This window comes from Geotrypetes seraphini, chromosome 12 (assembly GCF_902459505.1).
Source record: "Geotrypetes seraphini chromosome 12, aGeoSer1.1, whole genome shotgun sequence".
NCBI classification, from domain to species: Eukaryota; Metazoa; Chordata; class Amphibia; order Gymnophiona; family Dermophiidae; genus Geotrypetes; species Geotrypetes seraphini.
This window is the reverse complement of record NC_047095.1, coordinates 114,249,402-114,267,107: the sequence shown is the minus strand read 5'-3', so window position 1 is coordinate 114,267,107 and position 17,706 is coordinate 114,249,402. Positions and strand designations below refer to the sequence as shown.

At 47.5% G+C, this 17,706-nt stretch overlaps 1 protein-coding gene across 2 annotated transcripts; it reads left to right on the top strand.

The window, feature by feature from the left end:
• Window positions 1-307: 307 nt before the first annotated feature.
• Window positions 308-16,272, top strand: LOC117346910. 2 transcript variants are annotated; one of them, XM_033917156.1, is made up of 2 exons: window positions 308-541; window positions 15,344-16,272. In XM_033917156.1, the coding sequence occupies exon 2, from the start codon at window positions 15,382-15,384 to the stop codon at window positions 16,141-16,143; it is 762 nt and encodes a 253-aa protein (XP_033773047.1). In that variant the 5' UTR covers window positions 308-541; window positions 15,344-15,381; the 3' UTR covers window positions 16,144-16,272. The 2 variants fall into 2 exon arrangements, with proteins under 2 accessions (XP_033773047.1, XP_033773048.1); XM_033917157.1 differs by lacking the exon at window positions 308-541 and adding an exon at window positions 831-1,040.
• Window positions 16,273-17,706: the final 1,434 nt, after the last annotated feature.

Below are 17,706 nucleotides of genomic sequence, written 5' to 3'. Positions count from 1 at the left end.
TGTGGTTCACGGACTGACTCGCTCGTGGTTTTCTCCGACCACCTCTTCCTGTAGTAAAGTCAGGCTGCACCAATCAGGAGCTGCGTGTCAAAGCAGCTCCTGGTTGGTGTAGCCCGACTTTTACTTCAGGAAGAGGCGGTCAGAGCAGGCCATGAGTGATTTTCTTCACTCGCTGGCGCTCCAGCTGCCCTCTCCTGCCTCCTCGACCTTTTGAAAGGCAACCCCCCCCCCCCATTTGTGTTTTTTTTTTTTAATTTGTGGGGGTTCCTGGAACAGAACCCCCGCAAATATCAGGGGAGCACTGTACAATAGACAGTCCCTGCTTAGACGAGCTTACAATCAAATTTAGACAGGATATTTCAGGGTTGGGGAGCTTATAGTGGGTATAGGTATCTGACAGCAGCGAGGGGGGGTTGAAAGCCTCGAGCTTGATCGGCCCTTCTCATCTCCCTAGGCTCGCGAAAATGTCTACAGTGTGGATGACCTGCTTCGGGGTGTTTTGTTTTTTTTAAGTGCATCCTGATTGGCTGATTAAACAGCGGTAGGAATACAGTTTATAGAATTTGCCCCTTAGTATCTGTATCTTGATCTATGTTCATCTTGCAAGTACTAACTTCCCTGTCAACAGAATAATTTGATTTACTTATTATTTCATCTTGATATACAGAACGCTGCATAGAACTAATTATAAAACGTGGACAGAAAAGTGAGGCAGGGCAATAGAAAATTTAAAAAAAAACCCCACCCAGAACACAATAAAACTCATACATAAAAGACAAGGATACACCTGTAAATGTATGTGCATTGCATTATAGGGAGATAATCAAATAGAATTTTTGCAACCACAGAACAATGTGGTTTCAACCTGCTGACAGTGAGAACATTATATATTAGCTCAGTGGCGACACTTCTTTCACCTAAGGGATCTGGGTGATTCCATCTCAGGTTAACCTGTGTGTAACTGGAAGCAATGCAGCCATGAAGAATCCGTTTTAACGTGTCCACCAGCGTTGAATAACAAAGCACAGAAAAGCAGCAAGGTATACTATTTAACAAACCTTTAAGGGAAAATCTAACTCCCAAAACTGCCTCCCCCCAAAAAAAAAAAAAAAAAAAGTCAGCATCTGACTGAGGAAGTAAAAAAATGTAGAGATGATGCTTCTTTCTCCGGGGGCTGTTTTACTAAGCATTGGTAAGCACTAACGCGTGCTTACTGCCGATTAAAATTAGCGCTAATTCCATGTGCTTAGGAGCAGTGTGCTAACTGTGGGCTCAGCACACACCACCACCCATGCGCTAAAAAAATAGATTTTACTCTTTAGCGCAGGGGTCGTGTTTGGGGGTGGAAAATAAGCGTGCCCTGCGCTAATTAGTTAGAAGGGGAAGGGGATTAGGTTAAGGAATTGTCTGGATGGGAATATCTGCAAGAAGAACGGAAAGCAGTGGGAAAAACTGAAGCTATTGTAAGGGCAAAAAATATATATATATATTTTGTAAGGGAAGTAAGTAAAAGCAAGAGGAAAAGAAGGCCACTTTGGTTCTCAAAAGCAATAGCTGATAAGGTAAGGAAAAAAGAGGTTAGCTTTCAAAAAACTAAAGGCAGACTGCAGAAAGAGGGAGACAGGCAAAAATATCTGGAAAAGTTAAGAGAGGCTAGTCAAGTTGCCAGGAAAGCAAAGATACAAATGGAGGAAAAAATAGCAGACACAGTAAAATGGGGGAACAAGACATATTTTTGATATATTAGTGACAGGAAGAAGTGCAAAAGTGGCACCGAGGAGGGAGTGGAGAACATGAAAAAGGATCTGCAAAAGTTCGAGAAATGGTCTAATATCTGGCAACTAAAATTCAATGCAAAGAAATGCAGAGTAATGCATTTGGGGATTAACAATCGGAAGGAGCCGCATATGCTGGGAGAGGAGAGGCTGATATGCACGAAGGGGGAGAGGGACCTTGGGGTAATAGTGTCCAAAGATCCAAAGGTGAAAAAACAGTGCAACAAGGCGGTGGCTGCTGCCATTAGGATGCTAGGCTGTATAAAGAGAGGCATAACCAGTAGAAGAACGAAGGTGTTGCTACCCCTGTACAGGTCGTTGGTGAGACCCCACTTGGAGTATTGTGTTTAGTTTTGGAGACCATATCTAGCAAAGGACACTAAAAGGCTTGAAGCAGTCCAGAGGAGGGCGATGAAAATGATAGGAGGTTTGCGACAAAAGACGTACGAAGAGAGACTTGAAGCCCTGAATATGTGCACCTTAGAGGAAAGAAGGGACAGGGGAGATATGATTCAGACTTTCAAATACTTGAAATGTATTAACATAGAACATACAGTAATCTTTTCCAGAGAAAGGAAAATGGTAAAAGCAGAGGACATAATTTGAGGCTGAGGGGTGGTAGACTTCAAGAGCAATGTAAGGAAATTCTTCTTTACTGAGAGGGTGGTGGATGCCTGGAATGCGCTCCCGAGAGAGGTGGTGGAGATGAAAACAGTGACGGAGTTAAAAAAAAAAAAAAAAAGCGTGGGATGAACACAGAGGATCTAGAATCAGAAAACAAAGGTAAATATTGAAGAACTAAGGCCAGTACTGGGCAGACTTGCACGGTCTGTGTCTGTATATGGCCGTTTGGTGAAGGATGGACTGGGGAGGCTTTTAATAGCTAGGAGGGTGTAGATGGACTGGAGTGAGCTTTGACGGAGACTTCAGTAGTTGGAACCTAAGAACAGGACTGGGCAGAGCTTTGGATTCTTGCCCAGAAATAGCTAAGAAGAAGAAGACCCCCCCCCCTCCCCAATGAATTTGTAGATTAAATCAGGTTGGGCAGACTAGATGGACCACTCGGGTCTTTTATCTGCTGTCATCTACTATGTTACTATATTAGCATCGGATACAGAATCGTGCCAAAAATGTAGGCTGGGGTTTCCAGGCCTACCTTTCCAGGGCTCGCCTTTGAGGTGATGACGCAGGCGCCTTCCTTCTCTAGCCTTCTCCCCTCACCCTGCACGCTGCAGGAGAGAGCCCAATGACTTGAAAGAGGATGGTGCTTTTTAAACTCCTCTTATGGGGCTACTGCCTCCATCCTAAATATACAGAAACTCGGGTTAGTTCTGACCTCGATGCTGCCCTGCTTCTTTTTCTTTTTAGACTCTGGGCAAGACAAGTCCGCGCTTGCTAGTGGGAAGCTCAAGTGAAACGGCCAAAAACGGCCTGGCTGGGAGCATGTAACATAGAAACATAGAAACATAAAAATAGACGGCAGATAAGGGCCAAGGCCCATCTAGTCTGCCCACCCCAATGACCCTCCCCTACCTTTCTCTGTGAATAGATCCCACGTGTCTATCCCATTTGGCCTTAAAATCAGGCACGCTGCTGGCCTCAATAACCTGAAGTGGAAGACTATTCCAGCGATCAACCCCCCTTTCAGTAAAAAAGAATTTCCTGGTGTCCCCGTGCATTTTCCCGCCCCTGATTTTCCATGGATGCCCCCTTGTTGCCGCGGGACCCTTGAAAAAGAAGATATCTTCTTCCACCTCGATGCGGCCCGTGAGATACTTGAATGTCTCGATCATGTCACCCCTCTCTCTGCGTTCCTCGAGTGAGTATAGCTGTAATTTATCCAGCCGTTCCTCGTACGGGAGATCCTTGAGTCCCGAGACCATCCGGGTGGCCATTCTCTGGACCGACTCCAGTCTCAGCACATCCTTGCGGTAATGCGGCCTCCAGAATTGCACACAGTATTCCAGGTGGGGCCTCACCATGGATCTATACAATGGCATAATGACTTCAGGCTTATGGCTGACGAAACTCCTGCGTATGCAACCTATGATTTAAGAACATAAGAACATAAGCATTGCCTCTGCCGGGTCAGACCAGGGGTCCATCGCGCCCGGCAGTCCGCTCCCGCGGCGGCCCTCCAGGTCCATGACCTGAAAATGTTCCCTACCTAACCTAAAAAGTCCATACCCTATTTGCTCAGTGTCCTGTGAGGTAAACCTCTATCTGTACCCCGTTATTCCCTTCGCTTCCAGGAAGTCATCCAGTCCCTTTTTGAACCCCAGAATTGTACTCTGGCTTATCACCTCTCCGGGAAGCGCGTTCCAGGTGTCTACCACCCGTTGAGTGAAGAAGAACTTTCTTGCATTCGTTTTGAATCTGTCTCCTCTCAGTTTTTCTGAGTGACCTCTTGTTTTAGTTGCCCCTGCTAGTCTAAAGAATCTGTCCCTCTCCACCTTCTCTATGCCTTTCATGATTTTATAAGTCTGTATCATGTCCCCTCTCAGTCTCCGCTTTTCCAGGGTAAAGAGCCCTAGCCTGTCTAACCGTTCGGCATATGAGAGGTTCTCCATACCCTTTATCATCCTCATTGCTCTCCTCTGGACCCTCTCGAGTATTGCCATGTCCTTCTTGAGGTATGGCGACCAGTATTGGACGCAGTATTCCAAATGTGGGCGCACCATTGCTCGATACAGTGGCAGGATAACTTCCTTCGTTCTGGTAGTGATACCCTTTTTGATAATGCCCAGCATTCTGCTCGCTTTTTTTGAGGCCACTGCACATTGTGCCTCCGGTCTTTGCATTCCTCAACAGTTCTGACCGTTCTGGAGAGTTTTGTGTCATCCGCGAACTTGATAACTTCACACTTTGTCCCCGTTTCTAGATCATTAATAAATATATTGAACAACAGTGGTCCCAGCACTGACCCCTGCGGAACACCACTTGTGACCCCTATCCAGTCAGAGTAGTGCCCCTTTACTCCTACCCTCTGCTTCCTGTCCGCCAGCCAATTTTTGATCCATCTGTGCACGTCCCCTTCCACCCCGTGACTCCACAGTTTCTTCAGTAGGCGTTCATGGGGCACCTTGTCGAAGGCTTTTTGGAAATCTAGATATACGATGTCTACGGGGTCACCTTGGTCCAATTCTTTACTTATCCCCTCAAAGAAATGCAGTAGATTCGTCTGGCATGATCGGCCTTTACAGAAACCATGCTGGCTTGATCTCATCAGATTATTTTTTTCTATATGCTCATTGATACCTTCCCTGATCAGTGATTCGGCCATCTTCCCCGGAACAGAGGTTAAGCTCACCGGTCTGTAGTTTCCCGGGTCGCCTCTCGATCCTTTCTTGAAGATCGGTGTAACATTCGCTATCTTCCAGTCCTCCGGGATTACCCCTGTTCTCAAGGACAGGTTGCAAATATGCCGCAGTAACTCTGCTGTTTCATCTCTGAGCTCTTTCAGTATTCTCGGGTGGATCCCGTCTGGGCCCGGAGCTTTGTCAGTTTTTAATCTATCTATCTGCCTGAGAACGTCTTCGAGGCTTACCTCCATGCATGATAATTTCCCCTCTTGATCTCCCCTGAAGATTTTTTCTGGTTCTGGCACACTGGATGTGTCTTCTATTGTAAAGACCGACGAGAAGAACTCATTTAGCCTACCGGCCACCTCTTTTTCCTCTTTCACCAGGATTTGCCTCAACCTACACCACAGCTTTTTTCCCCCCTGATAAAGGCATATGGCAGACAAATAAAAATATGACAAATAATAGCAAGTAAAGCAAATAGCAAATGAAATCGTAAAACGTGTAATGACAAGTCAAGAAAAAACTCAAAAGAGGTAAGCAAAAGGGAAGAGCCATGAGGCACATATTATAAAGGAAGCATTGTAAAAATGAACTGTGCCACTGAACTGCATTGGCTTATTATGGTGAGGAATATCAGAGGAGCGTAACTGCGTGTGCAGGAGGAGAAAGGGAGAAGCCACAGCACTGGGTGGAGAGGCAGGCTTGCCGTTTGAACACACAGGCAGGCAGGGTGGCAGAGAGCAGGTTTTTCAGCAGTTGATCGGTTTTTGATCGGCCAGCCCAGTCGGTGTGCCTTAAATTGTTTAGTGAATCAAGGCCATTCCTTCTTTGAATGCCGTTTACCCTAATTTGCATGTGGAAATCGGATCGGATGCGGAGTGGATGGGGAGTGAGGTTAGTGAATCGGGTCGGAGGGGAATCGGGTGGCAAAGGGCTCGCAAACCGATCGGTGCACGATCGGTTTGCTTAGTGAATCTAGCCCAAGGTAACCCTAGCCAGTGCACCTAAATCTCAAGGGGGGGGCATGTCAGAGGCGTGGTTTGGGTGGGACTAGGACGGGCTTATGATTTGAACATTTTTCTGCAATAATTGAACATTTCAGAATATGTCCAGGGCACTGCTTGGATGTTTGGGGCTAGACTTGTTTTAACAACGACTGAGTACCATAAAGGTACCCAAACTGACCAGATGACTACTGGAGGGATTAAGGCATGAACCCCCACTCCACACACACACTCTCTCCTTCCACCTCCCAAAGATGTGAATTAAACAGTACATACCTGCCTATATGATAGCGTCAGATGTTATAGCCAGTCCTAGAATAGCAGCAAGCAACTTCCTGGTTTGGACTAGTGGGCAGTGTAGTTAGGGTTAACAGACGTACGGAAAAACCCGGACCTGTCCTCTTTTTAAAGGACTGTCCGGGCTCCCGGATGGACTTTCCAAAACCCAGCATTTGTCTGGGTTTTGGAAAGCCCCAACGAGCACTGGCTGCATCTGGAGGGCCTCTGAGCATGCGCGGATGACGTCGTCCACATCCGCACTTGCTTCAGGCCCTCCAGACACAGCCAGAGCTCGTCTGGAAGAAAAGTGAAGGCTTTGTGGGGGCGGTGCTTGGAGTGGAATGGGGTGGGGCTAGAGACAGAACTGTACATGGTTAGGGCAGGAGGCAGAATGGGGCAGGGTCATGTGACTGGGGTTTTCCGGAGTAAAATATGATAACCCTAGGTATAATCAACCATAGAGACTGGGATTCAGGCCCATAAGAACATAAGAAAACCCTTACTGGGTCAGCCCAGTGGTCCATCTAGTCCAGTATTTCATCTTCATGGAGGCCAATCCAAATCACAAGTACCTGGCAAAAGCCCAAATAGCAGCATATCCCAGTCTAACTACTACACTTATGGTGAAATATGTGAGTCCTCCAAAAACCCACCCAAATCCTACTACACCTCCATATAGGTGATACGATTTAGACGTTCAAATACTTGAAGGGTATTAATGTAGAACAAATCTTTTCTAGAGAAAGGAAAATGGTAAAACCAGAGGACATAATTTGAGGTTGAGGGATGGTAGATTCAAGAGCAATGTTAATAATAATAATAATAATAATAACTTTATTTTGTATACCGCCATACCCAGGGAGTTCTAGGCGGTTCACATCAATTAATCAAGGTTACATATAATGAAGTCATTGAAGTTAACAGTTTAGGAATGTGCAGGTCATGAAGTTAACAGGAATGTGCAAGAATGTGCGATAGGAAGGTCATATACGGGAATACAGGAATGTATAGTAAGAAGGTCAATATACTGGAAAATACAGGTCGTTGAGGTTAACAAGTTAGGAGAGTGCGATAAGGAGTAGGTGGAGATTCATGTGCATTGATGGGAGGTGGAGAAGAGGAGGGTGTATTAAGGGTTCTGTCCGTGGAATAAGTGTGTTTTGAGTTTTTTTCTGAAGTCAAGGTAGGAAATTCTACTTTACGGAGAGGGTGGTAGATGCCTGGAATGCACTTCCGAGAGGTGGTGGAGAGGAAAACAGTGACTGAGTTCAAAGAAGCATGGGATGAACACAGAGGATCTAGAATCAGAAAATAATATTAAATATTGAACTAAGGCCAGTACTGGGCAGACTTGCATGGTCTGTGTCTGTATATGGCTGTTTGGTGGAGGATGGGCTGGGGAGGGCTTCAGTGGCTGGGAAGGTTTAGATGGGCTGGAGTAGGTTTTAACGGAGATTTCAGCAGTAGGAACCCAAGCACAGTACCGGATAGAGCTTTGGATTCTTGCCCAGAAATAGCTAAGAAGAAAAATTTGTAAAAAATTTTAAATTGAATCAGGTTGGGCAGACTGGATGGACCATTTGTGTCTTTATCTGCCGTCATCTACTATGTTACTATGTTACCTGCAAGCATAAGGGCTATTGGTGTGGTGTCCAGTTGGATCCAGTAGATTTTTGGTCGGTTTTGGAGGGCTTACCATACACTATAAGGGGGTTATGGTGAGAGGTGTAGCTGGGCCTTTTTATGTGAAGTTCACTGCAGTGCCCTCTAGGGATGTATATATGGACAGTCTACTAAAAATGCTGGTCCCCCTCCTACATCCCAATGGCTTTTTTTGTGTATTTTTATTTTGGATATCGGTTTTGGGGTTTTTTTTTTAATGGTTCAAAAATATAGAGGCACTGAGGACAAGCAGATCTAAGAAATGACCATTTTCATATCACTGAAACGACAAGTGTCAAGAAAAGTGTGGAATAACTTTTAAGTTTCATGGCTCCGCATCATTCTCTTCTTGGATGGACTGAGAACTGTGCAGTGGCCCCCTCCTATTGTGATGTCATTATGCCTCATTCCACCAATGCTTAAGAGCCAGCCTCATCGGTGATGTCACAATGGCTTGATTTCCCTATACTTGTGCCCATTTACTAGATCCATTTGCCTCACTGACAGGAAAAGTGTCAAGAAAAGTGCAGAATAACTTGTACATTTCATGGCTCCACGTCATTCTCTTCTTGGATGGGCTGAGAGCTTTTCAGCGGCCCCTCACAGAACTGGGGCTTTAGGGCCTGATATTCAGCCAGTGGCAAGCAATGCTTTGACTGCTCATCGCCAGCGTTTTAACATGGATGTTCCGGGCCACTCGGAGAAACTGAAAGGGGAAAGGTTTAGAACAAACGCCAGGAAGTTCTTTTTCACTCAGAGGGTGGTGGATACATGGAACGCAGGCAGGCAGGCGAGGGCAGAAGCTACAGGGCTCGCTGCCGATTCCAGCGGCAGCGAGCAGGAGAGGAGAAAGGCGAGGGGGACGCGGTGAGCCAGAGGCGGGCGAGAGCTAGCTCCGCCCACCCACATCGCGTCAGCGACTTCAGCGACTTCAGCCGGGCTCCCCCTTAAAAGGCAGGGAGCCGCGGCCAGGAGAGGAGGCAGGCAGGCGAGGGCAGAAGCTACAGGGCTCGCTGCCGATTCCAGCGGCAGCGAGCAGGAGAGGAGAAAGGCGAGGGGGACGCGGTGAGCCAGAGGCGGGCGAGAGCTAGCTCCGCCCACCCACATCGCGTCAGCGACTTCAGCGACTTCAGCCGGGCTCCCCCTTAAAAGGCAGGGAGCCAACGGCGTGCAGCCGTTCGGCGCAGGAGCACAGGCAGCCCAGTAGAGAAATTCCTGAGCTACATTTTCTCAAATTTATTCGCGATTCATTCTCATTCTCTTTCTCTCTCTTCTCTTACAGAACACAGGAAAGAAAACAGAGAAATGGAGGCTGCAGGAATCCAGCAGGGCTACCCAGTATACTGCATCGCATGTCATATGTATGACTACCTCCCCTTTGGGAGGCGGGCATACATATGCAATCGATGCCAGGAACTGGATAGCCTGAAGAGGGAGGTCGGAAGGCTGCAGGTTAGAGTCCAGGAGCTGGAGGGACTCTGCTCAATAGAGGAACAGTGTGGGGAAACGGAGGAGACTACCAGAGAGAGCCACATCTCAGAACAAGTCAGAGAGCTCGAGAAGTACATAGAGGAGGCCTGGCAGATGGCAGAGGCACAGGACCACCAGCGTATCAGACGGGAACCGGCAGCTGGAGGTCAGGAACCAACAAACACCATGGGAGTGGGACCTAGCGTAGGGTCTGAAAATGCAGATGATGGTACCCAACAGGACCTGGCGGAAGGACCAGCGGAGATCCAGCAGAGCCCGGAAGACACGGACCTGAGACCAGAGAGACATCTGAGGAAGGGGAAATCTGCTGTTGTAGTAGGAGACTCAATCCTGCGAGAAGTGGACAGTCACATTGCCGGAGGAAGGGAGGACCGACTAGTGACATGTCTCCCGGGGGCAAGAACAACGGACGTCATCAGCAGAATTGATAGAATCCTGGAGGGAGCCGAGACAGAGGAGACGGCAGTTGTAATCCACATTGGAACCAACGACGTCAGCAGGAAAAATTTCAACCGGACTACACTGACTGAGCAGTTCAGGATCCTGGGGCGGAAACTGAAGCTGAGATCAAATAGGATAGCCTTCTCGGAGATCCTACCAGTACCGAGAGCAGACGCAAGAAGACAGAGCGAACTACAAGTAATGAACGGATGGCTGAGGAGATGGTGCGAGGAGGAGGGATTCCACTTTGTTCGAAACTGGACGACCTTCTTGGGGAAGAACAAGCTCTACAGGAGAGATGGACTGCACCTGAGCACAGCTGGGACGAGGCAGCTGGCAAGAAACATCCAAAACGCCATAGACCTAGCTTTAAACTGAAGAGAAGGGGAAAGCCGGAAGTCGATCTGGCCTCGACACACCGGACATTGGTATCAAAAAATGATACCGAACAAGGACATTGCAAAAGAGAGCTTGGGACCGAGTGGGATCTTTTGGACAAAGGGACTGAGAGAAAATTCTTGGGCAAAGGGACTATGAGAGGCTTCTTGGATAAAGGGACTGAGGGGACACTTTTGGGCAAAGGGACCGAGTGGGAACTCTTGGACAAAGGGGCTGAGAGGGACTTTTTGTACAAAGGGACTGAGGAGACACTTTTGGACAAAGGGACCGAGTGGGAACTCTTGGACAAAGGGGCTGAGAGGGACTTTTTGGACAAAGGGACTGGGAGGGAACTTTTAAACAAAAGGGTTGAGTGGAAATCTTCAGAAAAAAGGCCCACAGATGCAATGCAGGGGCCCAGTGCACAAACGAGCCTAACAGGCATGGTTGAAAGAGAACAATGGGAGCAAGAGGACCATCCAAAAAAGGAGATACTGGATGGGGGCAAAACGGACACGCCACGGGAGGTGGATGACCGAGTAAAGGCAAGCCAGGTGGGAGCGCCGAGCCATGGAAAGAAAACAGCAGGGCGGGCGACAAATCAGGACCTATATTGCCTCTACACAAATGCGAGGAGCCTCAGGGCCAAAATGGGAGAGCTGGAAATTATAGCCAGTCAAAAAGCCCTGGACATAATTGGAATCACAGAAACGTGGTGGGCTGATGATAATAAATGGGATGTGGTCATACCAGGGTACAAACTTTACAGGAGAGACAGGACACACAAGAAGGGTGGAGGAATAGCGCTATACATAAAAGACTCCATACCCTCAACCAAAATGGAAACAGCAGTAAGGTCGGAAGGCTTGGAATCAATATGGGTTAAGCTACCAGGAGGATCTGGAGCAGACATCAAATTGGGTCTATACTATCGTCCGCCTGGCCAATCGGAAGAAATCGACCGGGACCTGGAGACGGAACTGCGGCAGGTATGCAAGAATGGAAGTGTGGTGGTGATGGGAGACTTCAACTACCCTGGGATAGACTGGAGTATCGGGCACTCAAGTTGCGAGAGAGAGACCAAATTCCTGGAAGCCACGAGGGACTGCTTCCTGGAACAGCTGGTCATGGAACCTACACGAGGAGAAGCTACTCTTGATCTAATCTTCAGTGGACTGGGGGGACCTGCAAAGGAAGTAGCGGTATTAGACCCACTGGGAAACAGCGATCACAACATGATCCAGTGCAGACTAGAACTGGGATCATCCAGGGTGAAAAGAACCACAACAACAGCGCTCAACTTCAGAAAAGGGAATTATGATGCAATGAGGAAAATGGTGGGGAAGAAACTCAACGGCAGCACAAGGAAGGTAGAGTCCGTAGAAAGCGCCTGGACCCTGCTCAAGCGTACGGTGCACGAAGCACAGAACCTGTACGTCCCCAGGTTCAGAAAAGAGTGCAAGAAAAATCGAATAAAGAACCCAGCATGGATAACGGCAGCTGTAAAAAAGGCGATCAGTAACAAGAAAGCATCGTTCAAAAAATGGAAACAGGATCAAACGCAGGCCAACCAAAAGGAACACAAGGAAAGCCAGAAGGAGTGCCACCGAGTGGTTAGGAGAGCAAAGAGGGAATATGAAGAGAGACTAGCGGGAGAGGCAAAAAATTTCAAATCATTCTTCAGGTACGTAAAGGGGAAGCAACCAGCGAGGGAGGAAGTGGGGCCCTTGGATGATGGGGATAGAAAGGGAGTAGTGAGGGAGGAAAAAGAAATAGCTGACAAGTTAAATGACTTCTTTACGTCGGTCTTCACGAGGGAGGACACATCCAACATTCCGGAACCAGAGGAAATAGAAAATGGAGATCAAGATAACAAGCTGGTCAAATTAGAGGTGAGCCAGGAGGATGTCCTCAGGCAGATAGACAAGCTAAAGAGCGACAAGTCGCCAGGTCCGGATAGCATTCACCCAAGGGTGCTCAAGGAATTAAGGAATGAAATAGCAGAGACACTTCAGCAAATATGCAACCTATCCCTAAAAACTGGAGAGATCCCGGAGGACTGGAAAATAGCTAATGTCACGCCCATCTTCAAGAAGGGTTCGAGGGGCGACCCGGGAAACTATAGGCCGGTAAGCCTCACATCGGTCCCGGGAAAGATGATGGAGGCACTGATTAAGGACAGCATCTGTGACCATATCGAAAAAAATGGACAGCTAAGGTCGAGCCAGCATGGGTTCTGCAAGGGTAGGTCGTGCCTCACAAACTTGTTGTACTTCTTTGAGGGGGTAAACAACCAGGTGGACAAAGGAGAACCCATAGACATAATTTACCTAGACTTCCAGAAAGCCTTCGATAAGGTACCACATGAGCGGTTGCTCAGGAAGCTATGGAACCATGGGGTGCACGGGGAGGTCCACCGATGGATCAAAAACTGGCTGGCAGACAGGAAGCAGAGGGTTGGTGTAAAGGGCCATTACTCGGACTGGCAAGGGGTCACGAGCGGGGTTCCTCAAGGATCGGTGCTGGGACCGCTCCTGTTTAACATATTCATTGACGACCTGGAGGCGGGAACAAAATGCGAGGTCATCAAATTTGCAGATGACACCAAACTATTCAGCAAGGTTGAAACCACGGTTGACTGCGAGAATCTCCAAAGGGATCTTACGACATTGGAAGAATGGGCGAAAAAGTGGCAAATGAGCTTCAATGTAGGGAAATGCAAGGTCATGCATATAGGGAGAAGGAACCCGATGTTCACTTACAAAATGGGGGGATCAATGCTAGGGGTCAGTAATCTGGAAAGAGACTTGGGAGTGATGGTAGACACGACATTGAAGGCGTCGGCACAATGCGCCACAGCCTCGAGGAAAGCAAACCAAATGTTAGGTATCATTAAGAAGGGTATCTCGACCAGAACGAAGGAAGTCATCCTGCCACTGTACCGGGCTATGGTGCGCCCGCATCTGGAATACTGTGTACAGTACTGGTCACCGTACCTCAAAAAGGACATGGCAATGCTTGAGGGAGTCCAGAGAAGAGCAACTAAACTGATTAAGGGTATGGAAAACCTTACATACACTGACAGACTGAAGAAGCTGGGGCTGTTCTCCCTGGAAAAGCGGAGACTCAGAGGAGATATGATAGAGACCTTCAAGATCCTGAGGGGCATCAAAAAGGTTGACAAAGACAGATTTTTCAATTTGAAAGAAACCACAAGAACAAGGGGTCACTCGATGAAATTGAAGGGGGACAGGTTTAAAACAAACGCAAGGAAGTACTTTTTCACACAGAGGGTGGTGGACACATGGAACACCCTTCCGGAGGCCGTGATAAGAAATAGCACAGTACAGGGTTTCAAGGATGACCTGGATAGGTTCCTGGAAGACAAAGGGATTGAGGGGTACAGATAAGAGCAGTGGAAGGTTTAGAGATAACTGTAGAGGTAGGCAATAAAATTAGTCAGGGACCGCTGACCAGGCAATATGCCTGATGGGCCGCCGCGTGAGCGGACCGCTGGGCTGGATGGACCTCTGGTCTGCCCCGGCGGAGGCGACTACTTATGTACTTATGTACTTAACTGGATAAATCCTAACAATATATCTGGTTTAGTGGTAGCTGCTAACTGTACATATTAAACCGCAGATAACTGTTTATCTCCAGATGAATATGTACACGGTTAGCCATAAAAACACTATTTTGACTGTTTCTGACCAGTTAAATAAAGTTGAATATTTGCTGTTTTTTAAAAAATTGATATTTAAGTAAATTTGGTTTTGTGTTCCTCCCTGTACTTCTACTTAAGAATGCACGGAGGAGTGTGTGGTGCAGTGGTTGCAGCCTCTGCACCCTGAGGTTGTGGGTTCAAACCCAAGCTGTTCCTTGTAACCCTGGGCAAGTCAATCCCCGCATTATCCAAGATACATTAGATAGATTTTGAGCCCTCCGGGGCAGACAGGGAAAAATGTTTTGAGTACCTGAATAAATTCATGTCAATCATTCTGCGCTCTCTTGGGAGAATGGCATCGAAAATTGAATGAATAAATAAAATGTGAAATTACTTTTTTTAAAAACTTACCATAAACACTTTGAACACTGATATCTAGAAATGAAGACCCTCATCTACTGTAGGAAAGGACTTAGCATAGTATGTTTCCCTCACTGTGGGCCTAGGTGTATCAATGATAGCACAATGATTTACACATTGGGATCATGTGCTTCTCCCATCCCATATCCCACCACCCCTCCCCTCGCTCTATCTGGGCCTTTCTAATGATAAATAAAGTAATTTTGCTAGTTCATTGAAAGATGTACTCACGAGACATTGCACATGAACATTAATGTACCTATATGGTGACACAAGGTAGACTTTTGTTCTCTCTGCTTGTGAGCCTCTTATGAACATAGTCATAGTATCTCGAGATCTAGGTAGATATTGTGGTGACAACGTTACAGCCAGCGTCTGTGATATGTTAGCAATTAGACTACTGCAATTCACTCTGTCTTGCTTTGTCAAAGTGTAAAGTGCTGCAGTTATTGATGAACTCGGCCGCTAGGCTGATTACTGGCATTCCTAGGATGGTACATATTACACCCGTTTTGAAATAACTACACTGGTTTCTTCTAAAACAAAGATTGCCATTTAGAGTAATGTTCATAGTACACCAAGTTTTGTACAGATTAGCCTCAGTTTGTTTGCAAACGCTATGGGAGATTTATCGACTAGGAAGACATTGAGGTCAGAGGGAGGAATGAAGTTGACAGCAACCAGGGAACCAGGAGTGCATTTTGCCGCAACAAAGGCTAGGATGTTTTCAAATGCCGGTGTGAAATTGTGGAATGCCCTCTCTGATAACCTGACACTCTGTTCTGACTGTGTTCATTTTAAGAGACTATTAAAAACACAGCTATTTGTTGATGCCTACATGTAACACATGGGTGGCTGGCAATACAATGATATACCTGGTACAACTCTGTCATTACAAATGTCCCACTTATCTTTATCCTGCAGGGTTTGCATCAGCACATCCTGACGGTGACGAGGTCAGCATGAAGGAGGAGGAAGCTGATTCCCCCCATCCTCAGACGTCCATCAGACAGCAGCCATCACTATTGCCTGGCGCCATCGAGGACCCAAGCCTGGAGGTAATGGAGTCTAGGCTCCTAAATGATTTTCTTGGATACGAAGTCAACAGTGAAGAGCTGCTTAAGAACATTGAAACTGCAGTGGAGGAAATTAAGGGGGAGCCACCAGAGGAAGAGGGAATGGAGAATGGGGAGGAATGTGCAGTGGATCCAATAAAGGACAGTCCAGAACATCAGGAGGAGGAAGCAAAGGATGAGGATGAGGATGAGGAAAAGGACATAGCAGTGGACACAGATGACATGTGGCAGGAACACTCTTTAGTCAAAGAAGAAATCTGCGGTCTCCGCAGCGATGTTCAGAGTCTGATAGCCACGGTACATGATGGCCTAAGCAACATTGGAGGAATTCTCAGGGTCATTGAAATGGAGTTCCAAACCCTAAACCAGACTCTGATCTCCCTGCTCCCCCAGCTGGTGCCGCACTCATCAAGTACAACGTCAGCCAGCAACGTCCCAACACGCGCCACGCCAGTCATCGGTTCACAGCACGGACCGCCTATCCTGAAATTCCAAAACCTGGTCTTCCCCAACCTCCAGGACTCTGGGGTGGGACAAAGTGGACTCGCCTCTTCAGGGCAGTCCGTTCTACCTCAGCAATGTTATGGCTTCAGCACGGGCGGGCCGCTATATCCCTCATTTCGCAGCCGAAGCAGAGCAAGAAGATAGGGCATGGGAAGAATTTCATGGGTTCACACGGGACACAGAGAGTGTGTGTAGGCATTGTGCACACCTGTTTACATCAGAACTCATATGGTATAAGGTAAACAATTTATTAGATGCACATTGGTTACACTATCACACTGAAATTGGGGGGGGGAGGGAAAATGATTTTACAGGAGCTCACTTCTAATAAATTAACTTATGCACAAGAAACATGTGTGAATTAATTTATTTCTTGCAACCACCGTGTGCTGGTATGCCAGGGGGATATCAGATCCTGATATTGCATAGCCATAGGATTTTCTCTTTTTTTAAAAAAAAAAAAGAGAGAACACCTGGCCCCCACCCCCAGTCCCACCCCATGGATAATTTCTTCAAACAAAAGTCCATAAGCCATTATTGAGATGGCTTGGGGGAAATCCACTGCTTATTCCAAGGATAAGCAGCATAAAATCTGTTTTACTACATGGGATCTAGCGGGGTAGTTTATTAGGTTTCTATATACCACCTATCATGGTTATCTAAGCGGTTTTACAATCGGGTACTCAATCATTTTCCTTATCTGTCTCAGTGGGCTCATAATCTATCTAATGTACCTCTGCTAGGCCGTACAGCCTCTGAGGAAGAAGGAAGTTGCATCATCAGAGACAGGACGGCCTAGCAGAGGCTCTGAGGCTGCAGAAGCGAATTGATTCGCTAAAGCTACGGAAGGAGAGAGTGGTGCAGCTGCTAATACAGGCTAGTGTTGTGGGGAGGGTTTGAAAAAGCGCCTGTTTTTTTTTTTCTTTTGTACTTTCTTTACCAGAGTCAAACACAACTTCAGGCTGTGCCGAGTCAGGCCGGGGAATCCACTAGCCAGTGAGAGCCTGGTAATCGGGAGGGGGGGGGGGGGCGTGGTGCCGATGGACCTGGGAGACAAGAGGTAGGGGGGCTGATAGGAGGCAAGGAGAGGAGGAAGTGATGCTGCTAGACCTGGGAGGGGAGTGGGTAAGGTACTGCTTCTAGTCAGAGGGGAGGGAAAGGGAAGGGAGAGGAGCCCTGCTAGTCGGAGAGGAGAGGTGCTGCTTGCCCTGGGGGTGGAAAGGAGAGGTGCTGCAGCTAGTTGGTGGGATAAAATAGAAGTAGAGGGGAGGGAGAGGTACTGTTGGAGCTGAGTGGAGGAGGGAGATGAGAGGGAGAGGTGCTGCTGGATTGGGAACAGAGGAGAGTGCTGCTAGACTTAAAATGGAAGAGGGAAAGCTGCAGCAGGACTGAGGGGAGAGCAGTGGAGGAGAAGAGTGGATGGGGGAAGGGGGAGAGCAGTGGAGGAGGAGAGTGAGAGGGGAAGGGGGAAGAGAAATGCTGTTGCTGCACCCAATTGGGGAGAGAGGGAAGGAGGGATAAGGAAGCCCAGGAAGGTAGAGGAGAGGAAAGAGATTCCAAGACCATGGGAGGGAGGGAAAGGAAAGGCAATACTAGACCATGGAGAGAGAGATGTCAGGGCATGAGGGGGGGGAGGGGGGAGAGACAGATGCCAGACCAGGGGAAAGGAATGGAAATGGAAGGGGAGGATACAGATGGAAGATTGAT